A 17,478-nucleotide genomic window follows, 5' to 3' on the forward strand; every position below is an offset into this window, starting at 1 on the left:
CGTAGTTGCATTCTAAATACCCCAAACCAAAACAATGTTCCAGAAGACTTATTCCTTATACAACTAGCTATATACAAGAATAATGAGATTAACGAATGCAATCCCCGGATTAAATTTATTATGCGTGAAAGAACGGGGGAAGAATACTAATCTCCCTGGCAGGGCTGGCAAACCTTATGGCACGCATAGAAATCTACACGGAATTGGCAGGGGTCGTAAATCACGCCTTTTGTGGTGTGCTGTGACGTAGGAATCTTATATCGCGGTTGCCTGTGGTTTGGAGTTGGCTGGTAGTGCGTGGTGCAGTTTTGACTCTCAATATGTGCGTGTTTATAATGGTTGTCCGAGTTTTGAAAAAATGCAACCTTACCATTTGCAAAATCTGACTCTTCTGAAAAAAGTCCAATAATATGATGAGCAATATGTACCCATGCACTCGTTTCAGTTATGTTATTAAAAAAACAATCAAACATCGATACTAAAATATGGAAGACAAACGAGCATCGCATCTAGATTCGAACCTCCAAAGTTTAGAATCTCGAACCTCTTGTCTTTTGTTTTCCTGCTCAAAAAATATTCATGTACTTATTAAACTTAGGTACCCTTTTATTTGAACAATAAAACATGCTTACAATGGTTTGGCATCCCTGTCTTAAGGCGACGAACCCAACGAAAGCTGGTAGCGGCTCTTTGTACAGAATTCCGCTTGAATAACGAGTACCCTCTTGAAAGTATTACTTACTGTTCACGCTATTTCTTGTTAGGGGGTGAGTTGGACATCAAACAGAAGATACAGCATCGATTCTTTCAAAGAAACAATCAAAATTACTTGCAGTTTTGACACTGTTCGGAATTTGTCATTTTCAAAGTGGACCCTTCAACAAAATTCGTTATTTTGATGTTCCTGCTTATACTATAAAACATTGTCTTCTGCGCTACTGCATTAATTTGTTCAAGATGAGCATAGTAGATTGAGTTTTAATCACTAATCATCAAATATGGGTCTAAGCTTTTAACACACTGAGCCTACATTAAAATATTTTCCCGAAACTGAATCCATCTACTACACCTGTATGAAGTAGCTATTAATTCAGGCGCTATTACCTACAAAACCTTCGAAACATCTACTAAAAATACAAACAGTCCTAACAACGTAACACTCGTTACACAGTCTGACCAAAACCATCTCCAAAATGACATGGCGCCGATACTAGACCAACTGACCGCATTTTAGTTCTCCTAGCCTACATTCCTTTGCGCTAAGTAACTACGGCCTTTCGTCGACCATTGCTTTTACTGATTGGCCTTCACACAATAGACTACTGACTTTTTGGCACTAAATCTTTGCTGGACTAAAAATTGCAAAAGTATTTCTGTGATATATTGAACTCTTTGAGTGCGATGGCGTCATCTCATGACACCAGTGACTACATCGTCTAGTTAAAGTGCTATAACTCCATTTTGAAAGCCTCCAATATTTTTGCACCGCGATTTAATCTGTGTAACTTAATCCTACAAGGGTACCCAAAAAACGCTTTATCCTTAATTAACCCAACAAAATGTACGCTCACCACCAGCACCCATGGTGCCGTGTCACACATAATTACATGACTTGCATCTCCCATTCACTTGTAACCGTTCATCCCAAAGGGTTGCCATTAACGGGGAGCTCATTAGCGAAAACCAAAAATAAAGCGTGCAATATAAAAGAATGAGTTGGCAACTTTGACAGGCCTATTCATCACGTTGAAATAGGCGGGGAAGCTTGGAAATATACGCAAATTGAACTTTTTGCACTTAACTAGGCCTGAATGGAATTTCGTCGATACTGGGAAAGTGGGGGTGGTTGGTAATAGGTGTTTGAGTGGCTGGTAGATATTGCTCTATTGTAGGTATTTGTAGGACGAAGGGTGAATATGTAATGCTCGTGGAGAAACAATCTATGCATGCAAATGATGGTGTTGTTTTTTGTTTATGATGCAAATTATTTTGAGTGGTCATTTTAATGACATAAAAATATACACCCGCGGTCGAATTGGAACCCTCCTTTTGGGAACCGGATTAAAAATAGTCTGAGATACAAAAGAGAGTATGATTGATTAATTAAAACAAAATCTAATGATTATTTTTCTTTATTTTCAGATCTTTGTGGATTGAAATGAGACGAAGAACAGACCAACGGATATGTGAGGTAAGATTCATTTTTATAGCATTGACTACGCATATGTTTATAAAATACATGTTAAATTCATCTCCACAATATTTACATTCATTTTAACTGACCCAGTGTCCATAAAGAAAAGTTCAATATCAAAAAACGTGCCTATATATGCCATATTCCATGAACAAAGAAATTCTTTTCTACATCTTCATGTAAAATAGTCCAATTCCACTACAACTCAAACCGTTGGACATAAATGTACGAACCATAGAGAAAAATACCCCAGAAACTATATCTATGAATAAAAACCTGTCGGCCAGTCCGTTCATTGATACAAAATCCTTTCTTAGAACACTTGGCATAATGTTATTCCTAATATATTCCGTGGCTTCGCCTTGCATTGAATAGAATCACCATTTTTATACTTCAAGGTGTATTTAAAGTGACCCTCTCGAAATAAAACGTTTCTTCTATAAAAATGTTGCCAACGTAAATATTCGTATGAATTATAGACTATAAATATAAATTGTTTTGTTTATGGATAGTTTTCTCTTTTTTTTTGTATATGTATTTACTTTTGAAGCCATATTTTTTCAATTGAAACATTCGATCGCGTTTTGTTTGGAAATTGCTTGTTCAAATGTAGTTTGTTTTATAAATGGTTGGTACCAATATTTTTTGATAGTTTGACTTTGTTCTCTTCTCTAGTAAATAATAATATTTTGATATTGAACACGTATATATTTTTATTTATCTTTCATAATCTCAACAAGAGTTTTACGAAATACGGTCACCCATCCATGAATTGGCCTCAACTAGCGTAGCTTAACTTTGCAGTTTGATCAATCATTAATCAGTATGAGCCACGAGCCACTTAAATCGTTGTATTACAAATAAAATCTAAACACGCACGACTTTTTCCAAAACCGATGGAGAATCTACATGCAAGTTGAAAGGTCGCTATGGAATACATTAGCAGTTACTCCCATTATAGAAAAGTCCAGAAGTTTCATTCAGATTTACTGCCATTCCCTATACTCTATCTGCTGTTTTGCTATTTAGCATGTGAAGGTTTATTGAATTTCAATATTCGGGTAAATACCTCATGGTGTCTTGCGCCATTTGGTATTTTTTTCAGAATTAGATATGTGCCTCAACGTATTAAACATTATTTAACTGCACGTGTAACTAATACGAAACGTAACAAATAAAAACGTAAAAAATACGAAAAAAATAAGTATGTTTAATCAAAAATTTCATTATGAATTGACCTTTTCAACTTTCTTCTCACAAAGTAAAGTATTAGCATAGAAGTTGGGGCTGCTTCGTGCGTGCGCGCAGCCGGGCGCATTGGACGCGGGCACGCGCGCTTAGGGGCTGCATGACGGCATAGATTTATAGGACACGCGTGGAAAATTGTGGTTTTATGTGTTGGTAGTTTATGGCGGGCAAATTTGTGTGTTTTGATTGGGTTTATGCATTTATATCATATATTTTGAGGTTAGTTTGTTTGTGATACGAAAATATATAGCAAGATTTGAAGATAAATAGCTGGTGTCGATACATAAAACATAAACGTAGCTGTACGTGAAAATCTTCAGCGCATGAATGAAAAAAAGTTTATCAAATCAATTTTAACCTCAAAAAGTATCAATCAAATACCAGATACTACCAAAACATATTTATTCTCTTAAACTGACTTCAAAAGAACGAGAGCTTCTCAATAAATATGCGGCTACCAGAATCAAAATACATAATATTTATATTAAACACAGACACACATATACATACTTTGTATATACCCATACACTTTTCATTACCAAATTCTCAGTTCTCAAAATTCCCTCACAACTGGTCACATGACACGCGGCGCTAATCTGCGCAGCGCTCGCGCAGTATGCAAGCCGCGTCTCGCAGCCGCACGGAATGCAAGATGACCGATTAAGTTTTTTGCACGCTACCTTTTATGCAGGAAGAATTGTTTAGTCGTATTGTTAATTTAATATTGACCTTATGTCAGAGTGGTTAGAGTATTAATTTGAATAGCGTAGCAGTAAATAGAGGTTTGGATGTGATTTTTGGGCGTTAATTTACTAATGGCATATGCATATATTTCATTGTTCAAAAATCAGCTTGTAAAGTATACATTTTAAAATAGCTCAGCTAAAAATATAAATCTAAATAGCAGAAAAACTGATTATTTGCAGTCTTACCCTGAGAATATTGAGACATACCTTCAAGCAATAAAATTTTTGGCATTATAGTATTTACCCATTCAAACTTTATAACGACAATAAAGAAATATTCTTTATATCTCTAAACTCCATTTCTAAAGAACATTTTTATATTAAAGGAATATAAGTAAAGCCACGAAATAAAATAAAATTTTATTTTCTTCACATAAATATAATACGTCTGAAACTTATTGCCTGTAAAGGTCAGAAAGAAAGGAGAAACTATTTTCTCTTAGTAAGCTAGAATTAATCGTAAGCTTCATAATCTTATTTTCTTAATGTTTTGTTATTTATTAGCTATTTTATTTATTGCGACTTGAGATTGTATGAAACCTTTTAATGAATTAGTTTCTGGCCTAAAATGAATGGAATTATCCAAAACATTAGACTTATATTATATCAACAAAGGCTTTAAAATATTTTTTATTTTTAATCTTTGCTGAGTTCAGTTTAAAGTTTTTCACCACATAATATTGTGAGACAGCCTCCTCCGTTCGCTTTAGTCTGTCTGTCACACTGTCCAAACGGAGTTTCACGTGATTTTCTCCAATATATTACGTATAGGTAGAGTTATTCTTAACCACTTCACTATCCAAGAAACAGACACAATAGTTGAACTATCAGTGTGTAGGTATCACATATGACTCATGGGACAGAGAAGTTATTATGTAAGGTTTAGGTTAATTATATACCTACCGACTAGCTTCTGCCAGCGGTTTCATCCGCATCCAGTGGAAACATCTGCACGAACCCGGATAAAAAGCCTATAGCCTTCCTCGATAAATGGGCTATCTAACACTGAAAGAATTTTTCAAATCGGACCAGTAGTTCCTGAGATTAGCGCGTTCAAACAAACAAACAAACAAACTCTTCAGCTTTATGATATTAGTATAGATTCTGACTACCCGTAACGACTGCTAAAGATGTTCAAATGACAGCTAGGCAAATAAGCTAGGTTCAAATGAGTCCTACCTTAATCGTGGCATCCGAAACACGGAAGTACGAAAGAATATTCATTCAAAGAATTCTAGCAGCCCTCTTAAGCAAGATAGCTTGAAGGTAAACAATAGTGGGCAAGCGCGAACCGCATACGAGTCGTGTACGGCACAGCGAACAGTCGATACACCTGTGTAAAGTTGCATTTATTTATGCGCCACGATGCGTCCATTCTTGTGGGGAGAGCTGTGGTCTAAGGGGAAGAGGTGAGCGATTTGCAGTGTTTAAAAAATAGAATGGGGAGTTACATACTGTTGATTTTTCTAGAATGTTGCTTGAGAATACATTATTTAATTAGTGTAATGCATCTTAGTGAATTTTGAGTAGATTTTTACATTTAAATAATTAGCTAATAACTAAAAAATAGTTCCGGAAAGTTGTTCAAAGATACACGTATTTAATTACATATTTTATAAGTTTTGCCAAATTATTATATTATAATTCTCAATTTTTTTGCTTCTATGATATTTTGGTTATTGAATCAAGGTTAGGTATAAATAAAACATAGGTTTTCCCATTATATCATTGGAAATTACCAAAGAAAAGTAAAATTCACATCAATACTTCAATATCGCTTATCTTTCATCACTCACGCAGTCGGCACTCCATCTACAGAGGAGTATCTCAGCATTGCTTAGCATAACACAGAGTGCACACTAGCGACCTTTCACGCGGTGGGAACCGGCGCAAGCGCATATTTGAATATTTGCGCACGACAGTGCGGACCCAGCTTTATTCCGGTGTTAATATTTCATGAACTGAAAATTTTAATTTAAAATTCAACAGTGTGTGGTCGCCGGTTCCTTTGTTCCCCATTGTATCTATGTTTGTTTATGGCGCAACACGATTCCTGAATTATCATACTCGACTAATGCGCGAACAGAAAGTACCAGCCATAAATCCTGCATAATTACTCTTAAACAAAGAAAATATCTAAAGTTCTAGTCACGCTCAATTTATTTTATCTCTAATCGGCAATTTAAAGTTTCAACTACATTAACAAAGGCAAACAAAGTCTCAATCAATCAGTTAGCTAAATGAAATTCGAATGCACGCCATTAATACTGACTAAACAGTCAAACAGCCGTGAGATTGGCGTCCATTTTTAATTTATTACCCGACACACGAACGCATATATCGAATAGTTTTCTATAATTGAGATCCAAATTGAGTTTCCCACGACTAGCGAGCGAATCGATCGACAAATATATCGAGAGGTTGATTAATCGAATCAATATTTAGGCAGCACTATGCGAGTTAGTGGTGTGCAATGCGCAACTTCGTGACTGTATCGAAGTGGAGTAATTATCAAATTAATTGAAAATAACTATGCTCTCTGAGGAGTGAAATTAAAAATAATATTTCATGTGCATAAACAACTGAATTGAATGTTATAGTTAATTAAGCATACATTTTCATTGATAATTTTGTAGCTTTAAAACAACTTCGGTGTATCTAGGCTTATGGAAAAAAGAACACTCTAAAAACAGTTATACTAAAAACTTTTGAAAACTACTCCGTGCAAAGTAGGTTGTTGATATTCTCACGACCTGTTTACGAATTAAAACAAACTTTTAATGAACCCTTGCTCTACAAAATTAAATAGATAATTCATAAAACAAGTTATCTCAAGAAAAAGTTTGATATTCGAACTAGTTTTAAAGTCACATTACTAATGATAGGTACCAATCTTCTTTGTCAAACGCTTTTCTTATTCATCACTAACTTATAAATTGCTAAAACTATCATCATTATTTATTGCAACTTAGTTAAACTAAACATAAAGAAACTTTGATTAACGTTCAAATAACAACTCTCAATTTAAAAACACAAAAGAAATCGAAAAAACAATTCTAAGCATAAATATAAAGAAAATAATTCAAACATTTACATCGATAGATTTGTACAACACAATTTAACATCGATAAGTCGAAGTTACAACACTAATGCTCAATAATGTGATAACACAAATAGTGCGGCGCCATTAATCTTGTGTGGCGTATAAGAATTTACTGTGTTGGCACTTAGGCAGATGTAGGCTACAATTTATAGCCTAGCTTCAAACTAGTTGGTTTAATCAAACACCGCTGCAGAAACTGCTAAATTAACTCTTGAATATGTAATTAGAAATTAATTAGGTATAAAGTAAACTGAGCGAAACTTTATCGCCTTAGTTAAGTTTTTGTTATTTATGAAGAAGATTTTGATTGGATGGAATTAATAAATACCTATGGTAACTTATGTAGATATTTGGCTAGGATTTATCATAATCAGCTTATTACCGTCCCACTGCTTGTCATCAGCTTATTACCGTCCCACTGCTTGTCACAGGCCTCCTCTTATACAGAGAAGGGTTGAGCGGTAATCAGTCTGCCCGTGACCATGGATGCTGTAAAGGATCCGAAACGTCGTGATTAAATAATATTAATATAACCGCGATAAAATCCGTAAAAGTAGTTTTATTTCAATGTCTAACATTCGCGTAAGTTTCAGAAATCAAAGCATAAAAAAGTCACAAGATTGCTCCAAAAATCCCATACCAAGAAAACCGAACTTCGGTACTCATATTTCCTTTTGCTTGTATTTACCATCGCATTAGAATAATTCTACATCATGCAAGCTGTCAGAAAATGCACCTCATTTACAGATGTTTATCAGATTATATGCCAAAACATCACCAGTTCGACCACCCATGCAATTTTGAACCCACTCAGAAATCCCACGCGAACAATCAAGAGCTCTCATTTAAAACTAATGTTATACAATGAAGCCAGTGTTTGAATTTATTTGCAACGAAATAGATCTTCATTCTTGCATAACTGTAAAGGTGCGCGTGTATTGTCGATAAGTTTGTTTATCGATATCGGTTTTATGTTTTCGATGTTGTCGGACGTCACTAGTATGTTTGATTTTGGTTAGATTTAGTTTGAATGTTATTGAAAACATATTGGAAATGTAGTTACATACCAAAAATACCACAACTATGTTGTTTAGCACCAAAATTTACTTTACAATCCTCTATGTATTTCAGTGCAATATTTTTTTATTTATTTTTCAAGATTTTTCACTGAATCAATTCTTAATAGGTTTATTTCTAATCTGAATTTTGACAAGTAATAGTTTCAATTGCAACTAATTTGCAAAATATACTTTCGCTAAACTTAAACATGTTATCACTCTTTAGTCATTCGTATACCTAAAAGCCACTCTCAAAGATAATTTCTTCCTTTAACATTTCCCTATAAATAGATACTGAAAACACGTGTCCAACCCCTTACACTGCATTGCACGAAACAATGCATCAATAGCGACAAATTGACACATACTGCAATGCATATTCACTCCGTAGGCGTTAAGGTCGCATCGACTCCCACGCATCTCTGTTCTACGGAACAGTGGAAATTACATTCCGAATGCATTAATATAGAACTTATATAGAACTGGTTTCAAACTATTGTTTGTAGGTTAAACTTTCGTTGTTTTATTGAGGTGAAAATATTTTTGGAGAATTTTTGTGGAGTGATAGTTTTATGAATTTTGTGTTAGTAGGAAAAATAACTTAATAAAAATATTGACAATTATATTTCGCGGCCGATTTAGTCCATATCCCATTATTAAAAAGCTCTGTGGATCGATTTTACCATAAGTTAAAATTTGAATCATAAACCTAAGACATCATAATCCTTTACATCAATCGGCTAACCTTTTTTTGCTTATACAATTTCACTGCTAACCTAACATTAACCCTGCATTCGGCACATCTGAACAGCAATTATTCAAAAACAATTGGTACTCAAGATATGCTTAGAAATCGCATACACACTTAGAAAAGTTGCATCGGTACTTGCCTAACCTGGAATCGAACACACACACTCATACTTGAGAGCTCAAAAGCTCAAGCTTGATTCTTTATCCACTCTTTGGAACCACGCAACTAGCTTGACGTTTCTTAAGTCTTTGGGCACCTGTCATCATCATCATCATCTCAGCCATAGGACGTCCACTGCTGAACATAGGCCTCCCCCTTAGATCTCCACAGATACCTGTTGGAGGCGACCTGCATCCAGCGTCTGTAATGTAAATGAAAACGACATTAAGCACCTGTAATAGATCTATATGAAATACAAACTTTTGACTTGAATAGGCCACATTTAAATAAGAACAATTCCAAAACCGATACACAAAACTTCAACCGTAGTGCATAATCGTGCTTTTAAAGTACATACCTCTTAATTAAAGACGGAATGTACGAATGTACGGTAACAATACTGTGCGCGAATGTACCCGCGACCTACTTTCAGCGAATCGATTGAGCACTCGATAACGCGCAGTTTAATCACAATGTGGAAAATTACTTGATAACTGTACATTGTAGGTATTTGTATGGGTACGACATAAGAGTTTTCTTTGTGACTGTACTGTTGAGCTTTTAATGTTGTGTGTATTTTTGGTAGAAGGTGTGGGTTGAAATAAAAATAGATCTAAGGTACGATTAAATATGGATTTCGAAAGTAACTAAGTATAATTGTTAAGGAAAAAAATATAAATTCAGCTAAACAATATACCTACTCGATTATGAGGTTGATAAATAGCAATAAGTAGCTTCATGCATTTATTTGTGTAACCGATTCATGGAACCCCAGCAAAACTGCCTTTCTTTATAATAATTGACGAAATAACCAATTTTAAAACACGAACCATAAAACAGATAACAAACATAAGCAAACAAATAAATTGCTATACATTGCTCCAAGTATATTTACGACGTAGGAAGTAAACATTGTTATTCCTTCGCTATTCACGTTAGAAATACATACATTAACTATATTAGTGCTACATCGAGGAAACGGGTAAAAATCACGTACACATACAGAGAATAATAGTACGTGCTTGCTCTGGTGGAACATGACCTTTATTTTACGTCACAAGTAGGTTGATTTAACATCGGTAAATATGTCGGTCTTTTGAGGTACGTTTGTAAATAAAAGTATATTTAATGATGTGCTCCTACCTGATTATCGATCACGGTGGCTGTTCTCGTGTAAGGATCAGCCAACTGCGCAGGACGTGTTATAGTGCACAAGCATTTGTGCAGACACAGGTGCACTCACTATTCCTTCACTCTCATAGCCCGATGGGATCAATCACCAACTTCCACAAAGCAACTTCTGCAATTCCCAGTAATCGAACCCGAGACCCCGACAGCTAGGCAGTTGTAAAAAGTTTATTTCTAAAACAAGCAAGGAGAATTTTGTTAACGTGCAAAATACAGGCCAATTACACCCCAAAGAAAAGTTTCAGCAACATCTTAAAATGTTATTCACACATTTAAAAACACGAGTTCCAATTTCAAAAACAAAGCCTGCGATTTCCGTACGACCGTTTACACAGCGAGTGCAACAGACAGCACTACACGAAAATAAGCGCTCCATGTAAAACGGAACGGCGAGCGTTGAGTCGCGCGGCAAAACGCTGCGCGGAACAGAACGCGATTACTGCAGCTCCAATGGCGCGATTAACCCTCCGCTAGCGTGCTTTTGTCGTCTAAAACGTAGTTTTTATACCAACTTAATAGCATCGACAACGTTCTCAACGCTCGTGCCCCACTTTACAACATTATAAAAGTCTTTATTTCAAAGTTTTTACAGAAAAACCCGGGTAATAGATATAAGTAAAAAGTCACCGAGCCACGGCTCGTTGCGGTTTCGTTCAACTGTTCCAAATCCAATTGCACCATTAACCCGTAACTGCCGCGGCAAAACACGGGCACCGCAATAAAATCAATGGGACACTTACACCGCCTATTTTCATTCAAATAAATTCCGTCTATGGGCTCAAGTTCGCGAATAAACTAGATATAACCGGTATGAATTGAGTTGGGGGACGGTCGATACTTACGAAGATAGATATATCGATAATTCCTAGATCTGTTTTAGTAAAAAAACTTACTGTTTGGTCTTATTGTCGATATTAAATTACTCGGGATAGTGCTTTAGAGAACTATAAAGACTTCGTCCCGTGTAATACATCGCGTCTTGTATCTAGTAAGGCTAGACCTTAACTGGCTTGCCGCCAATTTTTTCATGTTTAGTGGAGAATGTGGAGATCCATTGTGTGTTATCGAAAACCCTGTTGCTTTTATTGGCATGGAATACTAAAATTAATAAATTATTGTTTTTTTCTGTATATTGTTCATTATCTATTTAATTAACATTATTAAGACCACATATTAGGCATGGACAAAATATCTAATCATCAAACATCACATTATATTAACAAATGATTTCCTTCCATGATATTAATTGCTGTTATCTTAAAATAAACAGTTTATATGTACTGCAAACAATATAAATACTTTTCTCTCTACAAAAAAAGGCATATAAAATATCTACGGAACCTACGTCACACGCATTTACAAGAACATTCGAGACTCTCGAGCCAGGATACAACTACCCACTTTATTGGTACATGCTGTCTCAAGCACAGCTTGTTTATAGTAAGACTAGGCGCGCCCCGCGGCGTCGCCTGGATCCCTTTACAACTCATTGTAGAACTGCTAAGAGGAGATTTGTGTTTGTAGCTGGGGAATCAAATAAAATATACACTTGAGTCGGAATGTAGTTAAATGAGAGGAATTATTGTAGCTCAGGTTAAGTATTTAGTGGGAAAGGTATATAATGTAGAAAAGGTTAATTCTTAATGGGTTCTTTGTTTGAGTATAAGGAAGAAAAGATTTTATTCAATAAAGTGAGAAAGTTTGCAGTCATGAGAGGCTTGGTAGAATTTTCATGAGCGTCATCAATCAAAAACATGAAATGAACGATTCTGTCAAAAAAGTTAGTCTCAAACTCATTTTTTTTTTCAAGGTGTCCCAAAACCTAAGTATTTCTTTAAGTACCTAAATAAATTTCTACTATCCACTGCCTAAAATGCCAACATATCGACGGTAAACAAACAGACATAACCAGGAAAAGATTTCAAACGAAGATAACATTTTAATGGTTCATTAAACAGCTCCGTAGGGCTCTTAAACAGAGAAAGTCGATATTTGCCTATAGGTCATATTATTTATGGGGAATACTATGGAAGTAGGTATGTGTGATGGACACCTGCTGAGTTCTGAGAAAATATTTACCTACTTTATAGGTACAGGTAGGTGTATTGCGGATTGTGTTACTGTGTTCCGATAAACCATATATACCCAATATGGTTTATCGGAAACCTGTGCCAATATGCTGCAATCTATGAAATACAAGCTGTTTTTTGCAGTTTCACTCGTATCCCGGTCTCCTGAGGATAGTGTAAGTAGCTTCGTAACGCAAGAATTTTCCATGTCAGTTGAGTAGTTACAGAGACTTCAGAATACAAAAAAATCCTCTTTATAAAACTAGTGTAGTAATTAAACCATATAGGATTGTAAATACAGTCCTATATAACCCTAAAATGCATCTCCAACCAAACAAGCAATTACGTCGGCGACTCTTGCGCACTTTGCACGACACTACGTGCATTTACATAATCAGATGTTTTCATCGCAGCGGTAGGGTTAACTCAACTATTATGACTACTGCAAATGACATGTTCGCTTTTGTTCCGCGTTTGTATACTATTGTCTCGTGGGTCTGTCTGTTGAGTACTTAGGTATATGAAGTTGGGAGGTATTTTATTAAAACTAAAAAGATCTGTCTTTTATAAATGAAATCTCAACGGCTCATCTTCTATTTTAGGTGACGCTGAAAAAATGATTACGGCCTCCCAATATAATACTTACCTTACCTAAGCCCCAAAAAGCTACTACAATTCCCTTTAGTGCTTGTCAGCGGTTCTCCATTCGTCCGATAAATCCGATTATTTTCCTAATCAGGCCTCCGGGTGGCACCGAACAAAATCACGGGCCATCTACGTCGATGCAAATGTGGCCGTACCACGAATACTCCAAAGCGAATGGAACCATGCCAACTGTTATAAATATTTGATTTTATCTTACAGACTATTTGATTTCATTTGATTTGAGATTCAGTCAAAGACTACGAATTTTGCTAGTTAAGATTGTCTTTTGTGTTAGTGCCAAATTAGTTGGAAGCTGGACTTGACTGTCGCGTTACGCTTCATCGAGCAACTCTTATGCAATTTGTTTCACGTGCTGCAATATCAGTTCAGTTGTTCTACATTCAATATCTGTAAGATTGAAACAGGCATCGTTGTCGCTTTTATCGTCCATTTGCAATACAGTAAATACACTATTACTGTTAGGAATATTATACGAGTTATCGCTGGCTAGCCTGTCGCCTACGGTCTAGTAGCGATTTGTCTGGTTTCTACAACTAAATGTTGTTCAATAAGACTTGATTTACTAGTTAGTACTGATATTGGTCCGTTATCGTTAATCTCTTGAAAGTGGAGCTATCAAACATTTCTCAATTACAGTATACAATGAACAATCTTCATTTTGATTATGTTCTAAACTTAGAATAAATTACAAGAAAAAAGTATCGGATTAAAAAAAAGAAACACGATACTGGTGTTGTATAGAAACCACTTAATCGAGAACCATTACACTCGACGAACAACTATTTATGGAAAACGATGATGATGATTCCTTTCAATATATCGACGATAAAGTTCGGTGCGTTCTCGTTTGAGTCCAACACTCGTTGTCCCAACGACTGTCGCACGCCGTTTGGACCCAAATGAGTTTAGAAATCGGCCAAATTCTGCGGGTTGATTATTTCGGAACGGTATAAAATGACCCAAATAAAAATTTATGTTATTGCAAATATGGAAAGAGGTTGGGTTTGTGTTTGAAATGTTTTTGCTTCTGCCAATCGATTTTAGGTTAAGCGAATTCGGTTAGTTTATTCAACTGTGGGTTATCTGTAAAGTCTAGCAAATCGTCCTATTATATTAGATCTAAGTTTAGACAGTTATTAACACTTGCTCGTCAATGTTATTTTATATTAATAGCTTAACAATTATTTGAGTGGCTTACCAACGTTACAGTAGAACATTATGAACTGAAAATAATATTTCATGTAGCGTCTATATAACGATGTTACATAAATAACTGAAGGTACAACTACGAAAAAGGCAGAAAATTGAAAGGAAGAAATTCAAAGCACACTAACGATGCTAAATATCTAGACAACTTTTTAGCATATTCAGAGGGCTACATACATCATACGTTTTTTCTGCTGTCGTCTTTTTAGGCAACTGAAACGAAATATTGGTCCCAATTACGAAAACATGTCCAATAAAGATCGAATGATGAAAATAGTCGAAATCGTGCGCTTTTTCGTCACAAAAAGAATCGGAAACTTTTATCTACAAACACTCAGACTCGATAGTTTTATATCCAGTGTCGCGATGACATCTCGGCAGTTTGAAAAATTGCAAAATTCCTAACAATGTATTGGAAATAGGGAGGTGATACGATAAACAAAAACATCGATATGTCAGTTATGTTCTGACGCAAATTCTATTTTCGTCTGTAAAAAGGAATCCTTACATCGCTAAATAATATAAATCTGAAATTTCCTTCGAAGAAGATAGACCTTAAGGTATTTTACGACGGCTCGTATTATCTTTCTCAATTTTACTATGTCTGACGAGAATCCCAATAACTTTCTAAACGTAAAATGCGAGGGAGACGTTGCTTTAAGTCACAGGTTTCGCAAACGAACCGTGCAAGAATTGTGAATTTATCGACTAAGTTTATCGACTAGTTAGTACGTGGGCATCACTATCGGTGAAGGTCGCGTTGATTTATAGTGACGTGCAACATGAGTTATCGATACCGGTGTCTCGATTCGATCGGCTGACAGGTTTTGTTTGAATCTTTGAATATTTTATCGTTTTATTTACTGTCGTTTTAAATTCTGAATATAATTTTGCTATGTGGTCCTGCCACACGTGGTTTCGTTGAATATTTATAAATTATAAATATGTTTCGAAAAGGGAATTAGTATTGACTCGCAAAGATTTATGAGACGAAATAATTTTATTTCGAATATAAATTGAGTCTATAGCGTTAGGGTTTCCTTGTCAAACAACAGTATACTATTTCTGTCCATTCGCTGTTCTCGATCTTTGAACCACAATAGCAGTCACAACAAAACAAACAACTAAGACCGCCAAATAAAAAGCGTCTTAGCCACACCAACTAAGTGGCTACTATCCTCAAACGTCGGTACACCAAGTCAAGACGGGATTTATGGATTAGTTTGGTAACCAACCATTATACCCCACTTAGCCGGGGGCCGGCAGAGCAGGGGCTTATTCCACGTCTTGCACAATAGCTTCGAGAACCCAGCTTTTGAGATTAGTTGCGAAGCACAGACTTTATCATCAGTAGCCGTGTTTTGAGATGCCTTGGCTCCTGACTTTCGCTAGCCGTTATATTATGTTCTTAATTAAATTTTACTAAGCTAAGGATCGCTGTTTGTGCCGCGAGGGAGATACGGTTCAAGTGTCGTGGTTTGTTATAGTGGCGAATCTATCGATAGTTCTGTCTTAATATGGGACATCACTAGGCGCAATTTATACCGTAGCAAGTTGTACGTGAATCCCGCCATATATTGTGCACTATCAAACAGCTGTGCCCTTACAAACATGACGTATCACATAATACAAAGGTTGACTAAACACAGGTGTGAATTACTCGCATAACTCAGGGCTACGTGATCTTTGTAGTTTCTGCTTTAGAACACCCTGTAATGTTAGTAATAATTCGCCCTGTATAAATAGCAGTCGTACCATGTTATCTGTGGGACGTGTTTAGCTGAAAGAGTTGCACTATAATGTACGAGAAGGATGTTCTTGTCCCGGGGTGACATCGGGAAAAACGGAACGTAATTATTTAAACTTGTTTTTATGAGTCCGGGATTTTATGCGGGAATAGTGAGGTGAAATGTGTTTTAATGTAACTGAAAAATGTTTGTGCTGTATGAATTTTGCTTTTGAATATAAACTGTGATTTCAGAGTAGTTTTGTAAGCGCATTTATTAAAATATGGGATTGTACTTTTTTCATATAACGTACCCGTTATTGCGCTCGCTGTTATTAAATTCAAGAAGATTCTAGCATATAATAACACTTGAACAAGGCCTTTCATTTTGAGATATTACTAACTACATGACTTTTATAAGATAGAAAAAATCTTTTGGATACAAACTTAGAAAGGAGACTTAATTTAAGTAAAAATGGTTAATTCAGTTTTTATAAAAATCAAAAAAATTACACAGTTACATGATAAGTGAAGATTTTCAGAAAATGCCAACAACAAATACTGCAAATTGCCTCAGAATTTCATACAATCGTTCATTCCTCAGTGACATGTGAATGAATGACGTGAACGAACGAATGAACTTATCGACAGCTTATCTGCTCCCGAGAGTTGTGTAAATAATATACCGAAGTAATAGTTCAGTAAATAGTTCTACCAAAATAGCTTTTTAATACAAAGAGTATTAGAAATTTTCTTTTTCATTTACTTTTTCGTTTTGAGCTTTATTTTCTTGCAATATTTTAGACCGTTTTCTATTTAAAGACGCCTAAATCTAAGTGTTATTGGGGTTTAGTTTAACGAAATAGATTTTTCTGATGAAGTAAATAGCTTTAGTTTTAAGTAAAACATAACTGTTCTATTTTCGCACTCTTGTAATGGAAAAGGCTCTTGAAATAGCAAGAAAAAAGATAGCAAACAAACAACAACACAAAAGATTTTTCAACCTAGTCGATGATAATTTTTAGAAGCAATTCATTAACATACACAATTTCTAAATAGCCATTTAACATTTACACAAAGTTCAATTCTTATAAAAGAAATCGTGATGAATTATGAAGATTTTTCTAACGAATTAAAGTATTAAGTCTTCGTATGTCGGCGACATCTCGTCCGCCCACTATACTCATAAATGCCATTGCTATGCACGTTCAACAATCGTAATATATTCCTCAACTACGAATATATTATATCTTCATTAGGTTTTATTGTGTTACCGACTCATTAGTATAATTTATTGTGAACAACGTTTAGTCAACCACACGCTACTCTTGCTGTTAACTCATCATCTCTATACATTTATTATT

The 17,478-nt window shown here is 35.4% G+C and overlaps 1 protein-coding gene across 2 annotated transcripts in view; it reads left to right on the forward strand.

Annotated features, from left to right (window-relative positions):
* The window catches only part of LOC110381084 (leucine-rich repeat-containing protein let-4), a 322,306-nt gene that overhangs the window by 180,224 nt on the left and 124,604 nt on the right, over positions 1-17,478 (forward strand). For both annotated transcript variants that reach the window (XM_064035053.1, XM_021341295.3), the window contains one exon: positions 2,143-2,191. In XM_064035053.1, coding sequence (XP_063891123.1) covers positions 2,159-2,191 — 33 coding nt within the window. In that variant the 5' untranslated portion in view covers positions 2,143-2,158. The remainder of the gene's footprint in view (positions 1-2,142; positions 2,192-17,478) is intronic.

Source organism: Helicoverpa armigera, chromosome 6 (assembly GCF_030705265.1).
Source record: "Helicoverpa armigera isolate CAAS_96S chromosome 6, ASM3070526v1, whole genome shotgun sequence".
In the NCBI taxonomy this organism is placed as follows: domain Eukaryota; kingdom Metazoa; phylum Arthropoda; class Insecta; order Lepidoptera; family Noctuidae; genus Helicoverpa; species Helicoverpa armigera.